Below are 12,926 nucleotides of genomic sequence, written 5' to 3'. Positions count from 1 at the left end.
TCATCTAGTTCCAACCCCCCTGCCATGGGCAGGGACACCCCACACTAGATCAGCCTGACCAGAGCCTCATCCAGCCTGGCCTTAAACTCCTCCAGGGACGGGGCCCCAACCACCTCCCTGGACAACCCATTCCAGGGCTTCACCACTCTCATGGGGAAGAACTTCCTCCTCACCTCCAGCCTGAATCTCCCCACCCCCAGCTTCATTCCATTCCCCCTAGTCCTATCACTCCCTGAGATCCTGAGCAGTCCCTCCCCAGCCTTCCTGTAGCCCCCTTCAGATACTGGAAGGCCACAATGAGGTCACCTGGGAGCCTTCTCTTCTCCAGACTGAACAGCCTCAACTCTTTCAGTCTCCCCTGAAAAGGTTGTCAAGGCTTGGACCAGGCTGCCCAGGGCAGTGGTGGAGTCCCCACAGCTGGAGGTGTCTAAAAGCCATGTAGATGTGGTGCTGAGGGACATGGTTTGGTGGTGGCCTGGCAGGGCTGGGTCAATGGTTGGATTCCATAATCTTAAAGGTCTCTTCCAACCAAAAATAATTCTATGATTCATCTTCCTGCCAGACAGGGAAGGAGACAGAGAGAAAGCCCCCCTGGTTGAAAATCAAGCAGAGATTTCTGCTTGGCTCTTCCCCTGCTCCACACCCTGCTGTGAGAGCTTTGCTTCCCCTGCAGAACCTTGGGCACAGAGATAAAGCACCCAGTTCTGGTTGAAATTTGTGCATACCAGCTCTTTATTCACAGCTTCAAGAGACACAACAAGCTAAGTGTTCTGCTTGCAAGGCCCATCCATATCAGCAGGAGCTCCAGCATTCAGGAAAACCTCACCCCAGCCAGCCAGGCTGCAATCCCTGGGGCCAAACCTCCCTTCCCAAGCCTGGAAAGGGCAGAAATGCAAATAAATCCACAACCTGTGAAATACATTTATTGCTACTGGAAATCATTTAATGGCACACCTCCTGTCCCTTTCACATGCTGTCCTCCTTAGGCAAGCCCTGCCCCCCTCACAGCCAGGGGGCTGGGTGGCCACAATGGAGGAGGTGGGACCTGGCCCCCTGCACTACAGCCCTGGGAGCACCGAGAACATGGCTTGGCAGGAAGCACAACTGCTATGGACATGCAAAACCAAAACCTGTGCTCAGACCTGGCCTTGCCTCTTGAGAGCCCTTTAGGTGTCCCTTTAGCTGCCCCTTTCCTCAGGAGCACAGGGCTGTTTGGTGTCACACCTGCTCTGGAGAACTCAGCACCCAAAGTCAGGCTAAATCAAGACTCCAGGAGCTTCCTGGTGTGATAGCAGTTTAATGAGTATGCCCTGATGACCCTCAGACCCCACATCAGCAGCCTTTCAAGCAAGCCATGGCTCAGCTCGCCTGAAGAGGAAGCTTCTTACTAAGCAGAGGATGAGGTTGTCTGAGACACCTGGGATGGAGAGAAGAGGCAGTGCTCCATCGCAGCCTCACATCTCCTCCCCAGCACTGCCCAAGCCCTCAGGAGGTTGCCCAGCTCAGATGAGAGCAGCTGGAAAGCACTGGAGCAAGGAGAGATTATTCAAGCATCATCACATGCCATTGAGCAGCAGACAGGGCCAGCTGGTGTCCATCAGGACTCAGCCACCCCAGAGGATCCAGATCATAACCCCCAGCAGTTAACAGCAGTACTTCACAGCAGCTCCCTGTAGGGCCCTGGTGTTGATTTGGGGAGGTCAGACCAAGCATCCAATTGTGTCCCTGCTCATCAGGAGCCTGCCCACCCCGGTGCTGCTAAGGACTAAAGCTCATCAGTTTAATTAAGTTAACAGCAGTTGCCATTAATTGAATTCCAGCTCTCATCACCCACAGCTGTGTGCAGCTTCTGAACTGAGGCCACTGTGGGCTGCCCAGGGAGGATCAGAGCTCTGGGACCAGAGCAGAGTCCTGGGGGGAACAAACCCAGCAAGGCCTCTGCAGGGATGTGCCAGCTGGACTCAAGCTAACACCTGAGGACAGGGTTGGCTCTGCTGGTTGAAGACAAGCAGAGGAGAGGACCTGGCTGCCATGCTGCCCACACAGCCCAGCCACCACGGGCTGCATCTGCTGAGGCAAGGAGACCTCCAGGGAACCCCATGCTCATTTTCTCCCCAGCACAGAAGAACAAGAGCTCCTTCATGTTGGTCCTTCCCAGGGCTGCAGTCTGTAAAGCCTTCAGTGTGCTTGCTTGCCTTTTTGCAGCTCTCCTGGACCTTGGTATTTACTTTTTCACCTCCATCAGGGCCCCTGTGTGGGTGTTGCTGGGCTCAGCTCCTGCACATCACCATCTCCAATATCCAGCTCCACCTGTATCCCAGTTGGCTGCAAGGAGAAACACAAGAGCTTAGCCTCACACTGCTGGGACTCTACCTGGCTCCATCACCCGCCCCAGAGCCAAAACATCCCCAATTACATCCCCCTGAGGACTTCTTGCTGCTGGTGCCCTCATTTTAACAGGGTCTGCTGAGCACAGGGATACAAATAGATTGGGATTTAGCAAGGGAAGGACATCTTGCTCCCAGCTGTCCCCAGACACACAGTTATTTAGCACACCAGGGATGCCCTTTCCTGCCCAGGCTGCCAGCATGGCCAAACCCACGTGGAGCAGGCTCAGAACCAGGAGGCTCAGGTGGCACTGCCCCATGTGCAGGCAGGATGCCAGCCTAAGTCACCTCTGCTGGTTCAGAGCCAGCTCCCACCTGCCCAGAAACCCTCAGGAAAGTGGGAAGGGGCTGAGCTGGGCTGGAGGAAGTGCATCCTTCAATGTCCCTGTAACTGCAGGCTGAGGCTGTCAGCAGCAGATGCTCTTTTCTTCCATAGCTTACAAGCAGGCTGCATCTGCTCCTCTCTCACTGCCATGGGCCAACCAGTAAGGCCTGATCCTGCCCTGGCTCCAGAAGAATCACAGAAACATTCAGGTTGGAACAGAGCCTCAGGATCACCAAGTCCAACCCAGAACCCTGCTCTGCAAGGCTCACCCCTAAACCATAGCCCCAAGCCCCACATCCAAACCACCTTTAAACACATCCAGGGCTGGTGACTCCAGCACCTCCCTGGGCAGCACATTCCAGGGCCTGACCACTCTTGCTGGGGGAAAATTCTTCCTACTGTCCAGTCTAAACCTCCCCTGGTGCAGACTGAGGCCATTCCCTCTTGTTCTGTCACTAATGACCTGTGAGCAGAGACCAGCAGCAGCCTCTCCACAATGTCCTTTCAGGGAGCTGTAGAGAGCAGTGAGGTCTCCCCTCAGCTTCCTGTTTCAAACTAACCATCCCCAACTCCTTCATCTGCTCTGTATCAGATTCTCCAGGCCCTTCCCAGCTTCCTTGCCCTCCTGTGCCCTGGCTCCAGCACTTCCACATCTCTCCTGGATTGAGCTGCCCAGAACTGGACACAACGCTCCAGGTGTGGCCTCCCCAGAGCTGAGTACAAGGGGACAATTCCCTCCCTGCTCCTGCAGGACACAGCATTGCTGATCCCAGCCAGGATGCCTTTGGCTTCCTCCCTCAGCCCCAAGGGCAGCTGGGGAGGAGGAGAATGGAGCTTCCCTCCGTTCTCAGCGGGGCTGACGCGGGCAGCCTCACCTGCCGGGGGGACTTTGCCAGGGCGGCGATGCGCGGCACGGTGGCTCCCTGCCTGCTGCCTTCTTGGCTCTCCAGCAGCACCCTGGTGCTGGGCACGAAGCTCCAGGAGCGGCCAAGGGCTGGCTTCAGTGGACCATTGCTGCTGCTGTCCCTTGTCACCTGGTTAGTCACCTGCAGCACAAACAGGGAAAAGCAGTGCCACTGGGTGCAATGGCACATCAGGGATCTCCAGGAGACAACCAGCACTGCACTACTTCTATGAAGGTTTCCTTCTCCATCCTGACCTTCCTTCTTGGCATGTCCCTCTAAACATAGCCCACACAACTTGTGAGGACAAGCTTTGGGGAATGGGGATGTCCTGGTGACTGGCACAGCTGTGTCCTGCTGGAGCTCCACTGCGTGGAGGGGGCTTCTGTGAGCTTGGTCCGAGCCACCTTGATTCCACCATGAGGTTTGGGGCATTGATGTCTCCAGGATCAGTGATGTGACTCAAGTTCTAGCACAGGTTGCTCAGAGAAAGTCCTATGAGGAGAGGCTGAGGGAGCTGGGATTGTTTAGCCTGGAGAAGAGGAGGCTCAGGGGTGACCTCATTGCCCTCTACAACTCCCTGCAGGGAGGTTGTAGCCAGGAAAAGGTTGGTCTCTTCTCCCAGGCAACCAGCACCAGAGCAAGGGGGCACAGTCTCAAGCTGTGCCAGGGGAAGTTTAGGCTGGAGGTGAGGAGAAAGTTCTTCCCTGAGAGAGTCATTGGTCATTGGAATGTGCTGCCCAGGGAGGTGGTGGAGTCCCCATCCCTGGAGGTGTTCAAGAGGAGATTGGATGTGGCACTTGGTGCCATGGTCTAGTCATGGGGTCTGTGGTGACAGCTTGGACTCAATGATCCTCGAGGTCTCTTCCAACCTTGGCTATACTGTGATACTGTAACTCTCCCTGACATGTACTTAGGTAGGAGCTTGCATTTATCTCTGCAAGCTGGAGCTGGAGGTGGGGAGGTTCAGGCTGGAGGTGAGGAGGAGGTTCTTCACCATGAGAGTGGTGAAGCCCTGGAATGGGTTGTGCAGGGAGGTGGTTGAGGCCCTGTCCCTGGAGGTGTTTAAGCCCAGGCTGGCTGAGGCTCTGGCCAGGCTGATCTAGTGTGGGGTGTCCCTGCCCATGGCAGGGGGGTTGGAACTGGCTGATCCTTGTGGTCCCTTCCAACCCTGACTGATACTATGATACTAAGCTGCAGTGACTTCTGGTGCTGAAGCCTCCTGCTTCAACTGCTTTAGCTTGGAGCCTCCCCATGTCCTTCCAGGCACCTTGTCCTTGTCACTTTATCCCTAATCAGAGCAAAGGGCAGGACAGTCTTGATGCCTTCCAGGGCCAGGTTCAGCAGATCACCACTTTCTGTGGTGGCCTTCCCCATTCAAACACCTTACTGTGGTCCCAGCAGCAAAGGCAATCACTTGGCCAAGAGCTGGGGAAGGCTGGAGCCAGGTGCCTTCCAGTGACCAACTCCTCTGGATGATCACAGAATCACAGAATCAACAAGGTTGGAAAAGACCTTTAAGATCATCAAGTCCAAGCTGTCACCCAACACCTCCTGACTACTAAACCATGGCTCCAAGTGCCACATCCAGTCCTCTCTTGAACACCTCCAGGGATGGGGACTCCACCACCTCCCTGGGCAGCACATCCCAATGGCTAACAACTCTCTCTGGGAAGAACTTTCATGCAACACCCCAGGGCTCCTCCAAGGTAACTAAGGAAGAGGATTCTTAGCAGGCTGGTCAGGCCCTTAAATGGGTGGAGTTATAGGAAAAATAAAGACAACCAACCTCTGAGTCTGGCTGTACTTAAAACACAGATCAGGTCAGGCTGGAAAGGACCTTTAGAGGTCATCCAGTCCAACCCCCTGCAGTCAGCAGGGACAGCTGCAAGTCAAGCATGTTGCTTACAGCCCAAAGCAACCTGACCTGCAATGGTCCCAGGCATGGGGCAGCTCTGGGCAAGCTGGGCCAGGGTCTCATCACCCTCAGTGTCAAATATTTCTCCCTTCTCTTCAGTCTGGATCTTCCTCTCTGAGTTCAAACCATCCCTCTTGTCCAGTCACAACAGGCCCTGAGAAAAAGCCTGCCCCCAGGTTTCTGATTGTCTCCTTTAAGCACTGAAAGGCCACCAGAAGGTCTCCCTGGAGCCTTTTCTTCTCCAGGTTGAACAAGCCCAACTCTCTCAGCCTGGCTTCCAGCCCTCCCAGCATTGCTGTGGCCTCCTCTGGCCCTACTTCAGCAGGTCCATGTCCTAACTCTGCCTCAGTCAGTCAGTCAAGTGAATACCTCATTGGCTGAGGACAGCAACAAAACCAGGCAGCAGGTCAGCCCTGCTCTTGCTCCACACTTGCTGGAACAAGCAGAGCAGCAGAGCCACATCAGAGAGCAGAGCACTGTGGGGTACAAGCCTCTTGCTCCTGCTTAGCTGGGTGCAGGGTCCCCCTTACCAGGGGCTCCAAAGCCTCTCCAGGTCCTCACCACAGCAAAGGACAAGGCATGGCAACACTCACCACAATGGCAAGGCTGAACTCCCTGGCCAGTGTCTTCAGCTCCCTGGCTAGCTGCATCATGATGGCCAAACCTGGAGGATGGCAAAGCATTTGTTTGAGGATCCACTCCCAAAGTGCATCTTGGAGGCAAGTGGCATCTAGAGTTGCGTGACCTGATGGACTTGGTGCCAGTCCTGGTGCTCATGGACATCTTTGAAGCCCTATGATCAAAACCAAACCACCTACAAAAGCACCAGGAGCTCCAGACAAAGCTGGGCAGGCTGATTTACCAGGTGCAGGACCCATCCCTCCATCTCACAGCTTCATTTCCTACAGCCCATGGCTGAGAGGGGACCTCCTGTGCTAGCACTGGCTGCCACTCAGGCATGAAAGACCCTCTGGAAGCTGTTGGAGAGGCCTCCTTGGCATCTCAGCCAGCAGAAAGCCCCTCACACTTGAGTTCTGGTAGAAAGAGTTTCAGAGAAGCTTTGCAAACTGTGCTACCAACCATGATGCACCTGTGACCATGTAAGGAGTGGGTTTAGTCTCTGGGCAAACAGCTCCTTGCCTCTCCTGTGCCCTGGCTGGGTTTCAGACCAGCAGTGTGAGCTGGCATAGAATCATAGAAGTGTTAGGGTTGGGAGGCACCTCAAGGCTCAGCCAGCTCCAACCCCCTGCCATGGGCAGGGACACCTCACACCACAGCAGGTTGCTCACAGCCACCTCCAGCCTGGCTGCAAACACCTCCAGGCAGGAGGCTTCCACCACCTCCCTGGGCAGCCTGTGCCAGGCTCTCACCACCCTCATGGGGAATCTTTCCCAGCCAATCTCAATCTCCCCATTTCTAGTACTGCTCCATCCCCCCCAGTCCTATCCCTCCCTGACACCCTCAAAAGTCCCTCCCCAGCTTTCTTGGAGCCCCCTGCAGATCCTGGAAGGCCACAATTAGGTCTCCTCAGAGCCTTCTCCTTTCCAGACTGCACAGCCCCAACTCCCTCAGTCTGTCCTCACAGCAGAGCAGCTCCAGCCCTCTGATCATCCTCCTGGCCCTTCTCTGGACACCTTCCAGCCCCTCCAGACCCTTTCTGTAATAGAGCCTCCAGAACTGGACACCATACTCCAAGTGGGGTCTCAGCAGAGCAGACTAGAGGGGGGAGAATCACCTCCCTGCCCCTGCTGGCTATGCTTCTCTTGATGCATGGCCACGACCAGCTTGAATGTCTGCCAACAGCACTGCAAACAGACCCCTTCCAACCCGGCTTCCCCCCCCACCGCCTCTGCTCCAGCCGCAGAGCAAAAGCTGGGAGCAGTCTCACCCACACCCATCCTGCCCCAGCCGCGGCTCCAGGCACAGCCTGCCTGGGAGGAGGATGCTCCTGAGGAGCCGCAGGGAGCAGCTCACCCTCCGAGTGCCGGCCGCCCAGCAGGGGGTAAATCACCGCCGAGACCGAGTCGATCACCACCAGCCTGAGAGCGCCCACCGAGCTCACCACCTGAAAGGAGTGCAACGTGGAGCAACAAACCCTGCGGTTCTGGAGGTCAGGAGCTGCACAGAGGCTGAAACACGCCCAGGACAGGGCGATCTGGTGCCACGGTGCTCCCTCGCTGGAGCTCTGGGGAAGGGAGGGGGACCCAGCCCCTTCCTCCTACCTGCTGGGAGAGACGATCCCGCAGCTCCTGCAAGGCTCTCAGCATTTCATAGATGTCAAACACACGAACAACCTGGACCCGCTGCAGCGCCTCCAGCTGCAGCACAAAGTGGCATCAGCAACAGGCTCCTCCTGCTCAGCCTCCCCCAGCGATCGTACCAGGAGCCAGGGAACCTCATTTCTTCCTCATTTGCCCCCACCCCCTGACCATTCCTCTCCCATTGCGTTGATGGGAGAAGCAACACAGGCTGAGTTGAGGAAGTGTGAGCAGCTACAGCAAGCCTGCTCCCAGGGGCAGTCCCTGAGCACAGCACCCACCCAGCCACGGAGAGTCTGGACACAGAATGCCCAGGTGGGCAGAGGCAGATTGGGACAGTCAAACCATCTCTGGAGGTTGCCTCTGGGCAAGAGCCAGGGCAGTCCTAGTGCAAGTGGAAGGAGCAGACGCAGGGGAACTTGCCAGCTCTTCCTTGTCCTCTGTCTGGGCTTGAAGCATCTGGCAGAGGCGGGAGGCGGTGAAGCCCCCTGTGGAGTCCAGAAACAGGAGGTGCTGCTTGAGGCCCAGGGACACGCTGGCTGCAATGCCCAGACACACCTGGAGAAGGAGGGACTGGGGGTCAGACAGCAATCCTGCTTCACACACCTGCAAGCATCATCTTCCCCCTGCCTGGCCTCTCCCCTCTCCTCCCTCCCACTCACCTGAGTCTTGCCGCTGCCCGGCGCTCCCATGAGCTCTGTCACTTCCCCTGTGTACAGCCCAGAGTCCAGCAGCTGGTCCAGCCTACAGGTTGAAGACAAGGTGGGATCATCAACACCCCCTCATCCAGAGAGGCAGGGGCATCAGGAAGCAGCAGGCCCCAGATAGTTCTCCCTACCCTTCCCAAATGCGGACAACTGCCTCAGCCTCTCCTCCTTCCCCCCATCTGCACACTGTGGGTGGCAGCAGATCTGCAGCACAGGAGCTGCAGGAGGACAGACCTGATCTGGAGAAGAGCTGTGGTCATGGCAGCAGGTTGGAACACCCAGAGTTTCCCTGTATAGGAACTGCAACAACCCAGCAAGGAGGCAGGGGAAAAGGAGAGGCAAGGACATGCCACAGAGTAACTCACTTCTGTGCCTGCTCGAGACAGTTTGGACCATCACCGCTCAACAGCCCTCCCAAACCCAGAACCCCCTACAAATATCTGAGGGGTGGGTGTCAAGATGAAGGGGCCAGGCTTCTTTTGGTGGCTCCCAGTGATAGGACAAGGGACAATGGGCACAAGCTGGAACACAAGAATTTCCACCTCAACAGGAGGAGAAACTTCTTTACAGCTGAGGGTGCTAAAGCCCTGGGGCAGGCTGGCCAGAGAGGTTGTGGAGTCTCCTTCTCTGGAGACATTCAAGACCCACCTGGATGTGTTCCTGTGTGACCTGCCCTAGGTGATCCTGCTTTGGCAGGGGGGCTGGACTAGATGATCTGTAGAGGTCCATTGCAACCCCTAACACTCTGTGATTCCCTCCTCTGGACTCCTCAAGGGAAAGGCTGAACGTTGTCTAGTCTGGAAGTGAGACACACAACCACTTCCCAAAGGGTGTGCAGGCTCTCATGAGGACAGTGTCAATGCCAGTCCCTCAAAGGACACAGACCAGCTGGCCTCACAGCACAGGACATGAAGAGCAGTCACCTCTTGCTTACAGAAGGCAAAGGCAGGCTCTGTGCCTTAAGTTCTTAAAACAGCTGCTGGGGAAGGTTTGGACACCACTGAGCCAGCTCAGGGCATCACCACATTGAAACTCAAAGCTCATGCTGGGCAGCCATAGCCTTTTGCAGCAAGCCCAGCCCTGGGCAGACCTGCTGGCCCACCAGTTGATGTACTCACCTTGTGCTCCCAGTGGGCAGGATGGCTGTGGAGCTCTTGAGCTCCTCATAGAGGTCTGCTCCGTTGGCAGGGAAGGCAGAGAACTGGGCCAGGAGCACACGTCTCACTGCAACCAGTGCCTGGTGGGCAGAGAGGTGGCTGGAAACAGGACTGAGGAAGCCCAGAGGCAAAACTATCCCCCACCCCAGGCAAGGCCACCCAAGCTGTGAGCAGCTCTGAGCTCCCTGGTTAATGTGCCAGGACTTAGGAGTCATCCTTTACCTTGTAAGACAAGGAACACTTCTGGGCAACATCCTCCAGGTCTGATGACACAAAGTCCACCACTGCAAATAACATGAGGCACAAGAAGCTGGGAGCCAAACTTGAACCCCAAAGAGATGAGCAGCAGTAGACAAAACCCTGCCCACACTTCAGTGGATGAGCAAAGCCATGGAAATGAGAACTAGTGGCCCCATCTCTGCTCCCAGGAACAACTCCAAGTTCTGTGGGGTTTGGACAGATGTGTATGTTGACATAAATAATGGTAACAAGCAGTTCTTACAGGGAGAACAAGGACTTCAACACCCATGGCTGCAGCACCACAGGATCTCACAGACCACATTTAGCAAGAATAAAATGGTGTTTCTCTCAGCTCCAGACCAGTTTCTCAGAGCAAGGGAAGATCCACCTGAAGATTTTCCCCATCCCCACTGGCCCTGCCCAGTGAAAACCACACAAACTCCCCCAAAATACCTTCTAAATGCCATAAGTGATTGATCCCTCAAAGAGCCTCTGCAGAGACCTCTCTCATGTCCTAACTATTCTCCAGCTCCTATGGAGTCCTCACTCTTCATATCCACCCAGTGGGGCCAGAAGCCATCCAGCAAGGAGGATGCAGTAGGGATATGGCAACAATTCCCTTCCAGGATGTGGGATGATGCAGGCACAGGGCCTGCAGCTGCAGCCCCCCAGGCTCCTGCTGCCGATGCCCAGGGTGCCCATGGCAGACATCCTGTGCCCACCCTCCTTTTCTCTGTGGGGCTCCAGGAAAAATCTCCACTGCAGCTCCTGGGCTGCAAGGCAAAGCCACAGAGGTAGGAGATGTTTTCCAGGGGGTACCCCTCAGCCCAGACCTCCCCAAAGCCTGGCAGATGGGTCCTGCAGGGAAGGACAACACAATGCCACCTGAAATGTGCAGGGGATGGCATTCCCCAGACCAAGATGAAAGCCTCTTAAGAGAGCAGGGAATAGACTTTGGGTGTTGCTGTACCAGGACAAATGATGATCACTTGAACTAAAAGAGGGAGATTCAGACTGGAGAGAAGGGAGACCCTGCCCCATGTTGCCCAGGTGAGAGGTGCCCCATCCCTCAACCCATTCCAGCTCAGGTTGTCTGAGGCTCTGAGCAACCTGCTCTAGTTGCAGATGTCTCTGCTGACTACAGGGAGGATGGACTAGATGGTCTCTAAAGGTCCCTTCCCACCCCAACCAGTCTGTGACTCTAGGACACTCCCCAGCCCCCATTACCTGTCCTGATGCCACCTGCCCTGAGGAGCTGGATCATCTCTTCGGTGAGACCCGGGCAGAGCCCAGCCCGCAGGACCACCATGTCCTCAGCCACCCCAGGATGGAGTACCAGGGGGCCAGGAGAAGGGAAGAGACCTGCAGAGGAGATGGGAGAGAGGATTTGGCACTGTGGAGGTGCCCCCACTGGGGAGATGCTGCGCAGGCTGTGCTGGGTAGGTGGCTATGGGCAGTGTCCAACCTCCTTTGGGGCCCAAGAACCCTGATCCCCACAGGCAGCTGGGCACTGCCAGGCTCAGCCAGCATCTCCCCCTACAGCACAGCCCCTCCACAGCCACCTTCAGCAGAGCCCGGGGGCACACAACCCAGCGAGCCCCTCCATGAGCTCCCCACCGCCCCTGCCCCTCAAAGCACCTCCCCCCAGATCACCACCTCCTGTCCCCAAAGCACCTCCCGTTCCTAAATCGGAGCAGTTCCTCTCAATCACCTCCAGTCCCCTAAAGCATCTCCAGCACCAAAAGCACCTCCTTGCACCCAAAGCACCTCCTGCTCCTCCAGATCACCTCCTGTTCCCCTAAATCACCTTCAGTCCCCTAAAGCATCTCCAGCACCAAAAGCACCTTCTGAACCCAAAGCACCTCCTGCTCCTCCCCCCAAAGCACCTTCAGTCCCCTAAAGCATCTCCAGCACCAAAAGCACCTTCTGCACCCAAAACACCTCCTGCTCCTCCAAATCGCCTCCAGATCCCTAAAGCATCTCCTGAACCCAAATCACCTCCTGCTCCTCCAAATCACCTCCCGCCCCCAAATCGTCTACAACCCAAAGCACGTCCTGCTCCCCCAAATCACCTCCTGCTCCCCCAAAGCACGTCCTGCTCCCCCAAAGCACCTCCTGCTCCCCGGCGCCGGCGCCGGAGCCCGCCCCGTCCGCTCCCCTTCCTGCTTCCTGCGGGCAGCGGAACGGCTGCCGTGCTCCATCTGTCGGCGGCGCGGCCGCGGCAGCCCGGAGCAGCGCGGAGCCCTCTCCGGACACCTCTCCTCAGCCGGGGCTTGGCCTCCCCCTGCCCACAGCCGAAGGGCCACGCCTGGCTCCCCGACTCTGCCCGGTGGAATCGTGGCCGAAACACCCCCGGAGCCTGCCCCAGGCAGAACCTGCTGACACCATAAGCGTACCCCTGAGATCCAAAGCCCGCCGCGGGCACCCAGGTCCCGCTGCTGACACCCGAAGGTGCTTCTGGAAGAGCACACTAACGGCAGAGAGCCACAAGGCTGAGCTGCCACGGAGAGAGACTGGCACAGGCTGAGACTTGGGTGGAGGAAACCTCATGAAGTTTACTAAGGGTCCCGCCCCTGGGGAGGAACAACCTCCTGCAGCAGCACAGCTGAGGGGGGACCTGCTGGGAAGCAGCTCCAAGAGAAGGAGCTGGGAGTGCTGGGGGACAACAAGGTCCCCATGAGGCAGTGATGTGCCCTCATGGGTGCGTGAGGAGTGTGTGTCCTGGGGTGCATGAAGAAAAGTGTGGCCAGCAGGTCAAGGGAGGTTCTCCTTCCCCTCTACTCTGCCCGAGGGAGGCCTGGGTCCCTTTCTAGGCTCCCCAGTTCAAGAGAGACAGGGAACTGCTGGAGAGAGTCCAGGGGAGGCTGGAAAGATGCTGAGGGCTCTGGAGCAGCTCTGGGAGGAGCAAAGGCTGAAAGCCCTGGGGGTGTTGAGCCTGGAGAAGAGCAGCCCCAGGGGGGATCCCTTGTCCTTGTCTGCAGAGCTGCTTCCCAGCGGGTCCCCCATCAGCTGTCCTGCTGCAGGAGGTTGTT

General features: G+C 56.9%; 1 protein-coding gene across 3 annotated transcripts; it reads right to left on the bottom strand.

Moving 5' to 3' along the window:
* Positions 1-702: 702 nt before the first annotated feature.
* RAD51D (RAD51 paralog D) lies at positions 703-12,036 on the bottom strand. 3 transcript variants are annotated; one of them, XM_068165355.1, is made up of 11 exons: positions 11,967-12,036; positions 11,122-11,256; positions 9,877-10,097; positions 9,616-9,734; positions 8,453-8,534; positions 8,214-8,348; positions 7,755-7,850; positions 7,507-7,597; positions 6,126-6,196; positions 3,588-3,758; positions 703-2,325 (listed from the first exon to the last, which is right to left on the bottom strand). In XM_068165355.1, the coding sequence occupies exons 2-11, from the start codon at positions 11,201-11,203 to the stop codon at positions 2,242-2,244; spliced, it is 1,152 nt and encodes a 383-aa protein (XP_068021456.1). In that variant the 5' UTR covers positions 11,204-11,256; positions 11,967-12,036; the 3' UTR covers positions 703-2,241. The 3 variants fall into 3 exon arrangements, with proteins under 3 accessions (XP_068021456.1, XP_068021457.1, XP_068021458.1); XM_068165356.1 differs by having other exon boundaries at positions 9,877-9,938; XM_068165357.1 differs by lacking the exon at positions 3,588-3,758.
* Between the last annotated feature and the right edge of the window lie 890 nt (positions 12,037-12,926).

This window comes from Melanerpes formicivorus, unplaced genomic scaffold (genome assembly GCF_026170545.1).
Source record: "Melanerpes formicivorus ecotype bairdi unplaced genomic scaffold, bMelFor1.0.p_v2 SCAF_88, whole genome shotgun sequence".
Taxonomy (NCBI): domain Eukaryota; kingdom Metazoa; phylum Chordata; class Aves; order Piciformes; family Picidae; genus Melanerpes; species Melanerpes formicivorus.
Note: the sequence above shows the minus strand (reverse complement) of the source record. Positions and strands in the feature narration are given on the sequence as shown.